The sequence below is a fragment of the Haliaeetus leucocephalus genome, unplaced genomic scaffold (assembly GCF_000737465.1).
Source record: "Haliaeetus leucocephalus isolate CR32 unplaced genomic scaffold, Haliaeetus_leucocephalus-4.0 Scaffold2, whole genome shotgun sequence".
Taxonomy (NCBI): Eukaryota; Metazoa; Chordata; class Aves; order Accipitriformes; family Accipitridae; genus Haliaeetus; species Haliaeetus leucocephalus.
In genome coordinates, this window is record NW_010972438.1 from 800,925 (window position 1) to 817,292 (window position 16,368).

General features: G+C 47.9%; 1 protein-coding gene across 1 annotated transcript in view; it reads left to right on the forward strand.

The window, feature by feature from the left end:
* SRGAP3 (SLIT-ROBO Rho GTPase activating protein 3) overlaps nucleotides 1-16,368 on the forward strand; it is an 89,750-nt gene that overhangs the window by 20,728 nt on the left and 52,654 nt on the right. Inside the window, exons 2-3 of the mRNA XM_010570298.1 lie at nucleotides 4,213-4,405; nucleotides 9,248-9,410. Of these exons, the coding sequence (XP_010568600.1) occupies nucleotides 9,348-9,410 (63 nt within the window). The 5' untranslated portion in view covers nucleotides 4,213-4,405; nucleotides 9,248-9,347. The remainder of the gene's footprint in view (nucleotides 1-4,212; nucleotides 4,406-9,247; nucleotides 9,411-16,368) is intronic.

Here is a 16,368-nt window from a genome sequence, read left to right on the forward strand (position 1 = left end):
GAGTCCCTTGCCAAGACTGTGTATGAGCCTCAGATGCATTTTTATGAACAATTATGCTATCTGCTCTTATAAAGTCTCAAGAACATAAAGGAAGTGCTATAAAAGCAGTGCCTGTGGAGGATCCCACATAAGGTGACTGATAAACTTCGGAGCTTTCAGCATTTGTTATTTCCAAGGGGATTTCTTATTTTAGGTGACTTTCACGCAGCCTGCAGCCTCCAGTCCCACTACTGCCATTGTTAAATTACCCAGTAATGAGACTGCTGCAAGTGTCCTTGTTCCTGAAGCTCTCCAAGTTCACCTGGTCAGGCTGTGAGTGGCTCAGTCTTGCATGATAGTTGTTATACGTAGAAATACCAGATTGCCAGATTCTCATAATGGCAATTTTAAGCTCTTCCACGTGGGATCCTCATCAATTTAAAGAACTTGAAATTGTCCATAAATCTTTTGTGATTTCAGTCAGTGCTTTGCATCATCATTACTTAATAATTTATTAATTCTGCATCCAGTATGGAGCAATCGTTGTCTGGATACGACCCTGCTGTAGCTGCGAAGTTGTGGGACAGCCTGATGCTGGCAGGGGATGGGTAGGGCTAGCCTGCCTTGTGTGTGTGTGTGTATATATATATATGCATGCATACTGAAGATTGTTTCACGCATTGGAATGACATCACTGTATTGTCTTGGTTCAGGTCACTGAGCTTCCCAATTATGATGCAGCAATTTCAAGAGCATGTGTTTAAGCAGTAGAGGTATTTTTAGTTTGCTGTGGCCCTTGTAGGTAAGTTACCATTTGTCATCTTACCATGCTGAATTTGCAGAAGGAACTAAGGATGGTCCTAGCCCTCTTGCCAAAGAGCTTTACCAATTTTAGGACTTCCTTCTTAGTACAGGCGGAGGAGTCCTCCTGTCACATATGCAGCGACAGTTCAACGTGCTGCAGCCTTGCACCAGAAGTTTAGAAAAGTACAGCTTCTGCTGTTGCAGAAAATCCAGGCAGAAAGTCACCCAAGAGCTCGCATTTGCAGTCCGCTCCTCGTAATCCTTGCAGGAGGCCGAGCACCCCCTCTCAGCGTGGGAGGGCAGGCGAGGGCTCTGCATCTCTCGCAGAAGGTGCCTGCGGTCCGGCGGGGCTGGCAGCGCCCGGGGTTCCTGCTGCTGCTGGGAGCCGCTTCCTCCTCCGCCTGCCAGGCTGGCGTGGGCTTGCCAGGAGCATGCCGGAGCCTGCCAGGCTGTGGCATGGCAAAATCCCTGAGCTGCATGGAGAAGCACTTGAACTAAAGAATTACCCACAAATACCTGTCATCTTCCTTCCTCCTGTTGTGTCCGTGAGCCTCTTGGCTGATAATCGAGCCTGAGATGTGCTGGGGAAAGAGAACTTGGGGCTGCCCAGTTCGGCAAGCCCTGATGCACAACTTCTCCAATAACCACAAGTTGCGTTTCTCCTGCACGCGTATGCGTGTACGTGGTGGTATGCATGTGCTTTGTCTTGTTTGGTGATGCACCGAGTTTGGGAGCTAACTGTTAATGTATTGTAAGCTCATAAGGTGATGGAGGGAAAGCTGTGACTTGTGGCCTGGATGCTGTCTGAGCTGGGATGTGATGCTAGTTGAAATGGTAAACTCTGCTGTCACCAAAATCATTTCTTTCCCCTCTCGCTCTCGTGTCCTCTGTTGCCCCTCTACCCTTGCCTCCCAAAAATGGCCAGGAGTTTGGGTGTTTATAAATCAGCCAAACTTGATGTTTTGAGAGCTGCCTGTCAGCTTAGGTCAGGTGTGGGTCTGGTCCATCACGTTAAAAAAGAAATGGCTCACCACTGGGCAGTGAGGTGTGGTGTGAGTGTCTGAGTGCTGTAGCGTGGGGCTGTGGGTCCTGCGTGCACGCTCGGGGAGCGACTGGCTGGCCCGAGGGATCGTTGGTTGAGCACGGGATTCGTCCTCTGGGTTGCACAGATCTGCAAGACTATGCAAGGAGGCTGTAGGGTACTTGGGCAAAGAGCAGGTGGAAATGGGGCTTCCCCCTGGATTTGGTGGGCTGCAGAGCTTGAGGGGGTCTAGGCACTAATTTGGAAAGGAAAAAATAGTGTTAGTACAGAAGAGAGGGAGTTGAATTAGTGATGGCGCTATTATTGCTAGCGTTAGGCCAGCAGTGAATTGGCACATCTGTGGGAGCCAGGCAGGGAACAAGATGGGACAGAGGCTGTCCGGGGTGTCGTGGTGTGCTGTCCTGTACTGCTCTGGCCCCGTCGAGTCCCAAGGGTGCATGCATGGTGAAGGGAGCGAGCACGATGCTGTGCTCCTGCTGCCAAGCTTCTCTGCTGGCTTTTTTGCTAGGAATGCTTTGCAAATATATCCTGTTGGGGTCCATCAGCTACAGGTGACTAAAGTGAGAAAAATATACTTAATCACAAACCTTAGGAAAAGTTAAAGAATATGTTGTTTATTATGGATTGTTTATAAAGATGTTCACAGCATTAAAAAGGCTATTGCTGTGGATGGACCAAAATGGCTGCAAGTGCCTTGTCTTCTCAGTGGAGTGCATTTCTGTGCAACACTTTCACTGGGGGCAGAAAGCTAAGTTTCTCAAGGTGAGCACGTGCAGTAATACGCTGTTGCTGGGAGCTGACCCACACAGCTGAGGTGTCTAGCTGCCTTCTGCAGGTGGGGTGTGTGTGGTGGTGGGGAGGGCCTGGGGGGCTGCTCTCCCCTCTCCCCTTGGCATCTGGGAACAGGCAGTCATTGCACAGACCGTTTCATCATCCGACCTCTGGGATTCTGGCTTGTCTGATCCCTCCGCTGTGCAGCTGCCCCCTCTGGAAGCCTGCTCAGCCCAATTGTTCTCACTCTGAATATTTTTTTTTCTATGTCTAGTCTCATTTTTTCCCTCCTGTTTGCAGCTCTGCATGCCTGCTCCCTGCAGGGCTCCCCTTCCCGCCGGGCAGAGCCCAGCTGCTGCTCCTGCAAGGGAGAGCAACTGCCTGTACAGGCTTCCTTGCTGTGCAGTGTTTCCAAGAGCTGCTGAACACCTTCCCCGTGTTTGGGAAGTGGTTTGGAAGGTGTATTTCTGTCACACCCTGTGCCACGGGTGCTGCGCTGCTCCTCTTGCAGAGAGGGCGAAGGGTCTGACTGCACTTTGTGAGCAGCGTTTCCTTCTCTGGTGCTTGCCTGTCTTCCCGGGATAAGCCCCATGTTGGGGATTTGCAGCCTCGGCTGCGTTATGTGAGAAGGGGGAGCTGGAAAAAGTGCAATTGGTCTTTTACCATGGGAGAGAAGTATCCTCAAAATGAAGTTGATCAAGGCGAAAAATACAACTCCGACGCAAAAACAGGAGAAACATTAAACCAGTCTTACAATAATTTGAATGTGCTGAACAGAATTGGTGTGCCAGATAGGAGTCAGGACTGGAGAACAGGTCTGTCTGCTGCTTGTGGGGTGCTTGTTCATGGCAGGAGGCAGCAGGCACCCTGGCGATGCTGCGGCCGAGATTCAGGCTGCCCAAGGCTCCCACCCTCTCTCCCTCTTCTGCACAGGCACCCTCCGGGCACTGCAGAGCCCCTCTTCGGCAAAGGTTGCGGGGGGTCGTAGTGTATCTGTCACAGTGTCTGAAGGTCCTTATGAGAAAGCAAAACCACCTGGAACAGATAAAGTCTGTGGTGGTTTGTGAGCTGGAGTTTGGGGGGTCTGACAGACTTTTTAAGCCTTTGAGCCAAAGACAAGTTTGATTTGCCAGTTAACCTGGCAGCACTGGGAGGACGTGGGTGAGAGGAGTTGGCATTTACAGTGCCAGCTTCCCTCAGGTCATTGTCAGCTCTTTAGGGGGAATTCAAATGGTCGTTCATCAAGAAATAATATGTTAGTTTATATGCAGAGAATACAGGATTTCAGGTAGTACTAGATAAATTGAAGTATCATTTTCTAGTTTCAAAAAGGCAACTGAAAAGCTCTGAGGGTTGGTCTCTGTGTACTTACACAGCTGTTTATTTTGACAAAGAGCAAGGTTTTAATATGAGGCTGGTGAATGAAATTCTTCTGCTCTCTCTTGGAAAAAAAAAATCTGTTGGCTTTAGCAAGCCTTGAATTAAACATGAGGCTTGTGAGGGAGCCTGCTCTAGCACTGCCTGTGCAGTTTGCTCTGAGACAAGGAAAGACAACCTTCCTAGCCAGTGTTTGTTGCTGACATTGTATTTTCTTCTTCTCTCTTGTGTGCACGCAGAAATCCGAACTCAGCTGGTCGAGCAGTTCAAATGTCTGGAGCAGCAGTCGGAGTCGCGCCTGCAACTGCTGCAGGACCTGCAGGAGTTCTTCCGCAGGAAGGCTGAGATCGAGCTGGAGTACTCCAGGAGCCTGGAGAAACTGGCTGAACGATTCTCCTCCAAGATACGCAGCTCCAGAGAGCACCAGTTCAAGTAAGCAGGTGTTTCCAGGGGCAAAATGGTACAAAATGTTGGGCCAGAGACTGCCTGGAACAGTAGATGTTTGTAGCTGCACAGTTCGAAAGTGGAGTAGCAACAGTGGTGACCTTGTCTGTCTTATCACTGTTCAGGGTTCACAACAAGAACTCAAACAGCCTTTTTCCAAGACTTTCACCACAGCATTACTGACCTGTGCTGCCCAAATTAGACTTACTATGCACTTCTTTGAGCAGTACAATAAAAATATGAATCAGGGACTAGGAAGGAGTCAAGCCCCTTGATTTTTTTTTTTTTTTTAAGAGGCTTGAATTCAGCCACTGATTTGATTGTGCAAATAATGGTAGGCCCATTTCATAAACCCTGTTTTCTGTATGTAGTCCAATCCTTAGAAGTCAGAGTGCTTCACATTGCACACAGATCTGCTTACAGGCTCAGACTTGGCAGCAGTTTCTGGAAATCTAATTTACTACAGTTTTTTAAAATGAAGTATGTATATGTTTTCTGTGTATACACCCTTACAGTGTTGAAGCTAAGCAAATCCATAGTGGAAATATTTTGAAACAAAGCTTTGAAATAGGAAGTATGAACTGGATGCTGGAATTGTGTGAAGCTCAAACAGATGATGAAAACTGTAAAATCCGTGAATGTGTGAATATGTGCAAGTTTTCAAAAGCAGCTTCTTTTCAGTTTAACCACACTCTCAAGCTTGGCGAAAACAAAAAGATCCAAAAAAAAAAAAAAAAAAAAGAAACAAACTCAAGTCAGAATTTAAGTCTGGAGGTGACTGGTTTGTGATGAGGATACATAGCTTGTGCCGTTACGCTGGCTGGTTGGCGGCTGTGACTTCAAGGCTCCTGTGAATACCACTGTCCCGTCGCTGTTGGAGGAGCTGGTCCCTGCTCTCCGGGTGCACTCGAGTGTGCCCAGTTGGAGGTGTCAGGCTGGGCTCCACAGGACGATGCTCAGCGTTCGCACGTGTGTGTTGGTAGCTGTCAGGGTTTTCCTCCCTGCTGCTCCTCATGTTCCTTGCTGCAACCGGCTCTCCCCAGCAGTTTCTCGGGGTGCAGGGTCTCGCTGGGCAGCGTGAGCGGTGCCACCGAGATGTGGCTGGCAGGGTCTGCACCCTGGGGGCCATGCGGCAGCGCCTGCAGCACGGAGGCAGATACTCATCCTGGCTGCTTCCCATGCAGCACGTCAGCTGAAGTTCCCCACCTTTGTCTCCCCTGGCCATAGGATTTGTCCCTGTCTCTTCTTCTGACAGCTGTGTCCATGAAATAGTCTCTCAGCTGGGATTATGCCCTTTGCTCAAGATGAAATGAGTGTCATTCAATTGAATGGCCAAAGACCGCAGCCACTCTTTAGCTCCTTTCCCAGAAAATTGAAGGTTTCGCCTGTCTGATGCTCTTAGCCTCGCTAGCCCCTGGCTCTTTGCAGCCTTTTTCTTTCTCTAACCCCTTGTAATTTTTTTGTTTCCTGTTTCAGCCGCAAGAGTGGTGATTTCTGCTGTTACATTACTAAATCCTATTTATTCCATATTACTAAATCCCATTTAATCTGTTTACTCAGTCTCTCTAGCAAGCAAGGCTTTACTGTTGTCTAATGCAAAAGTCTGCTGAAAATGAATTGCCATTCAAATGATATCTGTTCTTTTTGCATCTGACTGTTGCTTGTCAGTTGTGTGATGCTGGGCTGGTGCTGCTGTGTCATGTGTTGGGGATAACTGTCCTGGGGAAGGAATTGGCCAGTATGGGCTCAGGAAGGTGCTCTTGTTCAGAGATGGAGCCCACAAAGACTCGCGTGTGTGTGTGTGTGTGCCTCTGCCATCAGCTGAGAGCAGTGTTATGGCAGTGCCATTGCTTATTGTGCTTACAGTATTGGAAGGATGTTGTTGTGGAGTATCTACAGGTGACAATGATTCTCCACCTTTATAAGACACCTGGGCACAAGTGCCTGGTGGTTTGTGATGGTGTTGATAGTGTTAACAGGGTCAGCTTGATTTCAGTGCACACTTCTGCTGAGTCCTCACTGTCTCACTCCATATTGAGACTCCCTGAATATATTTTTCTTCCAGACTGCTTTGTACCTGCCCTTTATTAGGTTCATCTGCACTGCTTCCCCAGCTTGCTCATGAATGTCATTATTCTGATGAGGCTTTTGAAGCTCTTAAGAAATACGGTATGTTCAGCTATTCCTTTGTCCCTGTGTAGCCATGTGCAGCAGGCTGTGGCCCAGCCCTTAATAGTGGTAATTGCTGCGGTGCTGGGCTGTTCATGGTGATTCTGGGTTGACAGACTCATTCATGCTTTTATATGCAGTTGTTTTGTCTGTACGTGCATGCAGAGATTTCCTGGAGTCACCTTGCCTTCCTCTCCATGGGTTCAGTGGTGAGGTGGGCTGCACCAGCCCTGGTACCGTGGGTGAGAACATCTTGGATGAGGAAGAGTACATGTGTGAAGGCTTCAGCTGTACAGCGTAGCTGTGGCAAGCGTGGGCTAGCTTTCTGATTGCAGGATTTCTTGGGAAGGAGAGTCTTCTTTGAGCACAGGGGGTCTGAGGCCCGTGTCCATCACGGCCGCATTGCCAGAGCTGCTGGTGCGCACAGGCTGTCGAGCCCGGGTGTGAGCAGATCCGGCTGCCCCGTGGGCGAAGCAGCAGGCGCTCCCCGGGCAGCTTGCACGTGTCTTTAGGTGCTGGGGAGGGAGAAGCCTTTGGGGTTTGAACACGTCTATCAGGCACAGCCATGGGCACATGGGGAGACGTGCCCAGGCAGGAGGGTGGCAGGGGAGGTCTCTGCCAAAAGGAGCTGTTTCTCTGGAACCAGACATCTTGTAGGAAAGCGTTGGTTTGGCCAGAGAAAACTGTGTAGGTGAAACGTTTGGAACAAATCACTCGGCTGCCTCATTTAGAGGATCTATTTCAAAGTGTCTCAGTTGGACAATGTGAGATGTTTTCTTTCAGTTGTATCATTTCTGGAAATTTTGGTTCACTCTTGATTAATTTGCTGTCAGTACTAAAAGCAGTACATGGAGAGCAGTGCAGGTTTTTCTCAGTGCTGAGATGGAACATGTCAAAATTAGTTAAGCTCTAATCAAGTGTGAAATGTTTGCTGAAATTTCCCTCAGAAGAGAGTTTTTCGGACCACCCCTGGCTTCCAGGTGAGTCAGGGTCTTGGGGTGCCCCTTGGCAGCGAGCCGGGTGGGGATGAGCTTGCTCTGAGGATGCTGTGTGGCTCCTGGGGACTCTTCAGGTCACCCGGCCTGACACCTGCTGCCGCTCACGGTAGTCTCTTTGTTTGCAGTGTGAGTTGGGTTAAGACCGTTGTAAGTATTCAGCATACATGAATGTATTCATGTTGTGCGCAGACACTTTGTGTTAACGTTGGATGCAAAACATTTTCTCCAGCACTGTTTAGTGGACTAAATGCGGTACAACAGATTGTGTGGCAAATGGGCTCTTTCTGAAATGGAAGCGACAACCTTATTAATAGCACCAAGTGGAAAAAGGAAGTAAAACTGTCTCCCTTGCAAAGCGTTGAAGGGATTGCCAGTGATGTCTCTTCTCCTGTACCATCCTCCAGAGCACCCAGTTTGGGAAAGGTCTGGTTGGGGGTCTGATTTGGTATGTGTTCTGCTGGATGTCCCTGTGGGGAAGCGCTTGAACAGCTGAAAGAAACTCCAAAAGAGGTTCCTGGAAACCAGAGCAGGGCCGCAGATGTGTTCCCAGCCTGGCTGGGTCAAGGGACCAGCTCTTGTGTTGTCTCTGGTTGACTTGCACGTTTTCAGGTCCTTCAGAGCTGTTGCCCGGCGTATCTGCACTGTGTTGCTGTAATATTGCTAACTGACTTTTTGCAGACTGTGCCTTTTTAAAGCGTAGGTATGGAGCAGTGGACCAGAATGCACGCTGGGTGCCCCAAGAAGTTGAGGTAGGGCAGAAAAACCAAGCTGTGTAGGGCAGATGGTATACAAAGGTCTGTATATATGTGTGTTGAGTGGAGCACAGGGCTGCGCCCAGGGTCAGCATCAGAGCATCCATCTCCCCGGCACAGAAGGCCTATGTCCTGCCACCGGCAGCTGTGGGAGGCTGGTAAATAAGGACGAAGCTGTGGGAGAGAGCAGCTTGGGGCAAAGGATGGGAATTCCCTGGCTTGATTGAAACCCTCGTGTACAATATTTAGACTGGGAGCTTCTGTGGTGGCAGAGATACTTAAGCACCTTTCCTGCACCGAAGAGGAGGCGCTGCTGTGGTCAGCCGTCGGGCAGGCAGCTGCCTGTCTGAGCATGGGGTGTCTGCCGGGTCGCACCGCCGTGCCGGTCGGGGCAGCGGATCTGGGCCAGCACCCAGACCCGCACCGATGACCCCGTGGCATCCGCCAAAAGGACGTGGCTCTGAGCTGGCGGAAAGTCTGTGGTGCGCTGGTTGCCTCTGTCGCAGAGCTGCACCGCTGCCCCAGGCGCCGGCCGCCCTGGAGAGGGAGCGGGAGGCGAGGGGTGGCAGCGGTGGAGGATGCTGCGGCCGGGTCTCCTCCCCGCGGGTCGGTGGGGATGGCAGGAGAAGGCCGTCGTGCTCGCAGCCCTGCGCTGGAGAGGCGGGCTGGCACTCCGGCTGCTGCGCTGAGGGGCTGCCAGGTGCTTGGCTGGATGCTGCAGCGGTTTCTGGGGAGGGGAGGCAGCCAAGAGGAGCTCACACACTTTCCTCTGGGGGCACGACAGATTCTAGTGGGTGTATGTGGTGGAGGAAGGCACTGTTAATATGCTGGCAGCATTCATTTGAAAGTCATGTGCCTTTTTGACTTGTTCACTCAGCCTTTTTGATTTTTTTTTCCCCGCACTTCCCTAGGAAAGATCAGCACCTACTTTCCCCTGTGAACTGCTGGTACCTGGTTCTGACGCAGACCCGTCGAGAGAGCAGAGATCACGCCACCCTTAATGACATCTTCATGAATAATGTCATCGTTCGGCTGTCACAGATCAGTGAGGATGTCATCAGGCTCTTTAAAAAGGTAACCAAAGTAGAGATGGAGAGTTCTGCTCAGCGAGGATCCATCCTTGCATTTTAGTGTAAAATAGAAGCTCATTGTGGACTTCTACACAACTGTGCCCCCACGCCCAAAGTCTAAACAGATACAGAAAAGCCAACATTGTTAAAAAGCAGAGAAAGATAACAGGACTTTCTACAAAGTACACATCACATCTTAATGAGAAAACTAGAGAGGAGTTTGAGCTCTGGACAGTGAAACAGTAAAACCATGCTAAGGCAGGCCAAGTAAAGTTCTCAGAGGCAACTTGCTAAAGACATAAAGCAAACAAAAACTTCTCCAAAATCACAAGAAAGAAACCTGCTGCAGGATGTGAAGGGGAATAGATGGGTGAGGTGCAAAAACACTACGAGGAACAGCCAAAGGCCATCTGGCTTCTTTAGCTTGGTACTTGTTATGGAAAAGCTTAGACTAGAGATTTTCTTGGGGTGGTGTGGTGGTGTTACCAACCTGAGGAACCTTATCCAACTGAATTGCCATTAGATGTTGCAGAGCAAATCTGTACAAGGCACTATCACTTATAAGTCTTTCTAGATAATATTTATCCAAGAATTTTAAAGAAACTGAGATATAAAACTGTCAAGTGACTAGCTGCGAGGTGTGACCTGATGCTTAAACTGGTGTCAGTGCCAGAGAAATGAAATGTGGAAAACGTGATGACTTTTTTTAAAGATTCCTGGAGAGCTTCAGAGAACAGATCAGTAATCTGACTTTGAAAACAGACTTGTTGGATGAAACTTCAGTAAAGCGCAGAATGACAGGCATGTAGGCAGATACAAGAGAGGAGTCAGTGTGGCTTTCTGAAGAGAAGTCAGGCCTCAGAAAGCTAGTGGAGGTATTTCTAGGAGCCAGTGATCATGTGAATAAGTTGGCACAGTACCTGCAGTGTCTTACAGGCTTTGGAAAAGGTCCCTCGCTGAAGTGCTCAAGAAAAGAAGCTGTTGAAGAATAAGGAGTGGTTGTTTTCTGGGTTAATGACTGGTTAAGAGACAGGGAACAAAAGGAGGAATTTCAGTGGAGTTCCTAATAAATTATTTGGAAAAAGGATGAATAGTAAGATGACAAAGTCTGCTGATGATACAGAATTATTAATGATAACCAAATTAAAAATGATCATCAAAGACTTGTAGGAATCTTGCAGTGAGGTTGGACCAGGACTCTTCAGTTGAAAATGAGGGGGGAGTGTGTAATGTGATAAGAGCATGAAGAGTCACAGCAGTTTGTAGGAAGTGAGTAGAAATGAGGACCTCGTTGTGCCTGCTAACATAAACCATGGGTGGTCATCAGGCACCAGGCAGAAAGAGAACCTAAAAAGGAAAGACTTTTTAACATCATTAATACTATATATATTATATTTGCAATATTATGGGTAATGCTACATGTTTGTTGCCTCATACCATGTTTGTGAAAGCCAGATGTGTAACCCGAGTCCTCAGGTAGATGTGAAGGACTGTTCCCTATTGGAAGCTGCCCAGCCCCACCGCCGGCACAACTTTGGACTTGGGAATCACAGCCCTGCATCTTGTCACATCGTGAATGTGCTCGATGGCATCGCTGGCCCTTTTCTTCTACTTGTGGGCATTCGCTAATGACTGCCCTCAGTTATACCATGGTGGGCTAGGTGGACATTTTGCCTGGCTCTATGGCTCTTATGTTTTTCTTAATTTTTTTCAGTTGTTTTCAACAGGGGTAGCTGGAGAACTGCAGCTAGTGAGCAGGGTGAGCCTGCTGCGATGGCTGCCTCTCCAAACAGGAGAAGGGCTTCAAATCAGTGGTTATCTTGAAGTTTTAGCTTGACTGGAGAGTAAATTTAATGTGATATTTTTATGGCCAGTTTCCTCTAGTTTATAGATCTGACCTAGAAATTAAACTGCAAGGTCAGGTTTGGATTTGCTGATCTGATATGGGACATCATCCCTTTTCCTGTCCTTCTGGCCTCCAGAAATTGGACAGATTTGGGATATATTGGTTAGTTCAGTTCTAAGTCTTTCTCAAAATCTCCCTCCCATTTGCATTTTACTCTGAAGCCGTTTTTGAGATGTATATTAAGACTATACTTCTGCTGACCTTTCCTAGGTCTGTGAATGGTGTATCTCATTTTGAACCATAGGACAAATCCAGTCAACATTCAAACAAGGACATAAATAGAGTGTTTGAAGTGTTTTCTTGTAGTCAGTCCTCAGCCAGGACAAGATGATAAAGTGTTTCATCCATTCAGCAGAATTATTTCTTTGTGTTTGCTTTTCATCCATCTCTTTCCCCCACCTCTTTTGAATTTAGATTTCAACTTTTAAGGCCCAACACTTATATTCTATAGAAATTGTTGCTCCTTGTTTCTCCCTCCCCCATCTTCTGCCAGGAGAGGTGAGGTAGCACTAACTCCATCTGCAGCCTGCCAAAGCCAGCACCTGCTTTTAATCAAAAGGAGGCTTTACAATAGAGTTGTGGGGATCTGTGATTTCACTCGCATTTGTCCCTGGAGGTTTAAATTGTAGCAGAACTCACCTGGCCCTGGAAATAATGCTCAGCTAAATCATGGAAGAGGCTTATTTTGTGTCATTGTTAGTCCTTAATGTGGATAGGGAAGCTGCCACTTTTGGGGATATTCAGGTTATTTATTTTTCTTAACCTATTGCACACTGTGCCCAAAAGGGATCTGGGGCTGCGCTTCCCACTTCACAGCAGTGTTTGGTGGGAAGCCTTAGGCACATGTGTGGGAATATGACCATCCTGGTAAAAGGCTTTTTAAGATATCCAGTCCAGCCTTGCAGCTGGTACGAGATTGCTCGGAGGAGGTATCTTCCACTGTTTTATCCAGTCTGGTTTCGAGTATGATGAGTAAAGTGCTTGAAGCACTCCTCCTGGGGGGACTGTACTGTACAGGATCGTTGGGCAAATGAACCAGCTCCAGAAGGGTTAAAGGCATCTGCAGTTGTGGTTCAGCTGTTCGGTTTTGTTGTAGATTGCTCTTTGATGGTAAATTAGGGTAACATTTTTTTTCCAGATATGTCACTTTTAATTCCTCCCATCTAGAATTTATTAATGGGTTGTGACATGCTGCGGGTACGTGGAAGAGGTGGAAGGTTTTGTGCGTTGTGCTTTCATTATGTAAATGTAAACAATCTCGGCAAAGATGCAGGGATGTAATATCTGGGGTACGAGGATGCGCATAACTAAGAAGCAGTTGATCAGCGTGGTGGTAATCTGCCAAGAAAGATGCTGGGTGCTGAGCTGCTTCTCCCCTTGGCTCCCCTGGATGTGCTGGGCAGCAGCGGGGGTCATCCATCAGTAAATTGGGCCATTGGGTTTTGTTCATCTCCACCCAAGTGTTTTGCCCTCCCGCTGACCAGCAGGGTACGGTCCCTGGCGTTCGGCTGTGCATCGCTCGGGCACGCCTCTCGCCGTGGCTGGCCAGGAAGCCTTTTGGCTTACCCAAATCCAAGAGAGAGGGAAGTAGGACCTAGTGGGGATTGAGTTTTTAGTGTTTGAGTTGGAGACGTTTAACTGAGCCAGCTCCAGGTCTGACCTTGCCTCACTGAGGTCAGTGACGGCTTGCGCTGGCCTCAGCAGCAGGGCTTACGGGAAGTATAAGTTGATTATCAAAGATAGAGGAGAAGCTAGATCACATTTCTTCAGCCATTGGCAAATCTGGTTTTGCAGGCTGTGGTCCAAGCTGGGGTCCCTGCTGTGGCTGTGTTTGGTGACAGGACAGCTTTGCAGGGCGTTTGTGGCCGCAGTTGCTCCTCTGAATTGCAGCGGTACTCGAGGCTGGCTGCTCTGCTGCCGGGGAAAGCCGTGATCTCTCCAGAGCTGAGGAGCTCCTGTCAGGGCTGCAGGGTGAGCTGCAGGTTGGTGGTTCTTCTGTGGAGGCTCATCTAAGGCCGGTGACACTTGGGTTGGGGAGCTTGGCATCTTCTGCTTGTGGATCACTTCATTTTTGGCTTAATTAGTGGCAACTTTGTTAGCTTTGAAAGTGAGGAGATTGCAGCCCTTGGGGAGTTGAGTTGAACTGCAAGTTGCAGAAGTCCGCGGGGGACTCAGCAAGGGTTAGCTTCTTGGGGTGGTGATGATAGCGTCTGGGGTTTTGATGAGGTAGAAATGAGATATTTTCTGCATCCAGGATTTTAAACTCCTTCCTGAAAATTTTAACACAGAATCAAAGAGAATTTATAAAGCCAGATGTTATGCTGGTGAATCAAGGTACATCACTGAAATCAGCAGACCCACTTCGGTTGTCCATAGGCACTGCAGACAACATATATCCAGTGGCTGAGCTGACTCTTTGGCTCAGCATACCCTAAAAGGAGAAACTCTTTGTACTTAGGGAAATAGCATGTTACCTGTGAAACATTATTTACTGAAAGTATATATGTTTTTGCAGGAGGGAGAATTTGTTGATAAAGTGGTCCTGATTTGCGGAAATAGTTTGGAATCCCAGGAGAACAGAAAACTAGAATAATTTAAAATAAAACTATTGAAAATAAAAAAATGAAACTATAGGCCCTAAACCATAGTTAGAAAAAGCCCAGCAAAGCCAAGAAGGGAAATGGGTAAAGCTTATAATGAAAATACAAGAAAGAGATGGGGATTGAATTCCTGAAATTGGCAGATAGAGGAATTAAATACAGAAGCAACAACTTTTAAATAAGCATGTGTTTGTATAAAATACATGCAGCAGTGCCTTTAATGCACACATACATATATCTATGTGCATATTGAGTATATTTTTGTGACTATGTATGTTCCTAAGTAATTTGGTAAAGTAGCGCATAGAATCATATGTAGATAAATGTTAAGTGATGCACATAAGGAAGAGCAACTTTCCAACTCGGGTGCATAAGACTGGGCTCTGCCCTAAATTTTGGATGGGATGGTGGGGTTAAAGCATCAGGCTCTGAGCATGCCAGCTCAGCGCTTGCTAGCAGTCAGAAAAGAAATCAAAAGTTGGGAACTGCTGGGAACAGAGCAGAAAACATCATTAATCCCCTGCAAATCCATGGCATGCTTGCATCTTGAATCTTGTTGGGTTTTTTTCCTGCTCTTTCCCTCCCAACACATACAGACTGCCACTGTGCTTGGTGGCATCAAGTGACAGAGCATCTCTGTGTTATGACACTTGCATCAATACTTAATGAGGCACACTCAGTTTGGATGGGATCAGGCAGCAGCGGTGCGAGGGTGAAGAACTGCAAGCCCAACGCAGTGGGTAACGCGAGGGGTCTGGCTGGCAGGACCTGGCCCCTGGGTTGGGGCACAGAAGGCATCGTCTGGGGACGGGAGCTGTCAGGGGTTGCTTTGCTCTGTGATGGTGCCGTGTTCCCCAGGATCATCACGGGTAGTGCGAATTTGGGAGCAGAGACTTGGAGAACTCCAGAGAGAAGAAGCCTGCCTGTCTTCAGGAGAGTCTATAGACAGTCTTGGCATCATGTGTGTTTAAGCACAGTGATAGATGTCAGTTAAGTAATCCACAGCCCTTCTGCTGGCCTTTCAAGTATTTTTGAATCGCATCCAAAAGAATCCCAATTATAACTGTGGAAACTTGTCTCCTTCTTGAATACCTGCAGAAAAAAATATATTGAACTGTGGGATTCATCCAAAGCTGGTCTCGAGGCAGAGTGTGGAGATGCTTGTAATTGGTATTTGAAAGAGCAGGGACCATTTACAAAATGTGAGTCAGATCTGGATTTCAACTTCGATAGTTCTTTTGTTACAAAATGGGCAGTTGTTCCCATCCAGTGGTTTGTTTTCTTTCTTCCCCTTCCTTTTCTACCCTTCCCAGATGTGGAATATAGAAGTTCCTCTCTTCGGTGATCTGGCCCCGTGAGGGTACGATTTGGCTCGCCCCCCTGAACTCAAGTTGTTCAGCTGAACCCCTATGCACTGAAGCCATGTAATTTTACACAGCTATCATCCAACACCATTGCCCCCGAACCCTGCCGCCCCCCTGCCTTGTATTTTATCCCAGCAATTAAACAAACAAAAGTGCATCTTTCTTCTCCTGGAAATGCTTCAGAATCCAGTATTTAACGTATTGCTATAATTGGGGGCTCCAACTGCATCCCATTGGTGTGGATGATGTCAGGGCAGGAATAGCAGTGTAGAATGGGTGTTTTCCTGACACCTGGCCCTGCTTCTGTGACCCTCTAACCCAAAGCCACAATGTGTGTATATATATGTATGGCAGTTTTCATAGCGGGGGTTTGCTGGCGCCTAGAGACCCAAGACAAACATCTTTCATTGGCAATACTGAGGCTGGGGGCTGTGCTGCTAGTGGCTCTTACAGTGAAGGAGGAGCCCATGGGGATTTTAAATGTGTCCCAGCTTTTTTATAAAAAGACCCAGTAATGACATCATTTACTTGTTGCACTGACTGGTTATAGTTGCAGTGACAAAGGGCAATTGTCCTCTAGCGGGTATGGCTTCTTGCTGCACAGAAACTACTGTTCTCCAAAGCAGGGTAATAAATTTCTGCAGAGAGATTTTTGAGTTGGGCACAACATCATCTGGAGACCAGGAACTGTGTATCCAGGCTGAAAGAGAAACATGGATCTTTGCCACAGAAATGCCACGGTGTCGCTGGTTAGATAGTTGGAGGTGCCTTTGGGCTGCATGGTCAGCATGGTTAAAAATGGGCCAAGAAATCCTCACGTCTACTGTTTTGAATCTCTTGGTACAAGACATGAAAGATGGGGTGCATCTTCTTCACCTTCAGACTTCTGCCATGTATTTGAGTTGGTTCTCTGGACTCATGTGGAGAGTTGGGCACGTCTGAAATGCCCCCTGGTCTGTGCTAATGCCTGCCTTGGGATGGGGTGAGTTTCGGCTGTCCTGGTTCTTTGCAGCACACATGGGTAGCTCAGCTGCAGGTGTGACCTTGCAGATGCCAGGCTGGGGCCAGTGCATGCCATGAAAACCTTTGCTG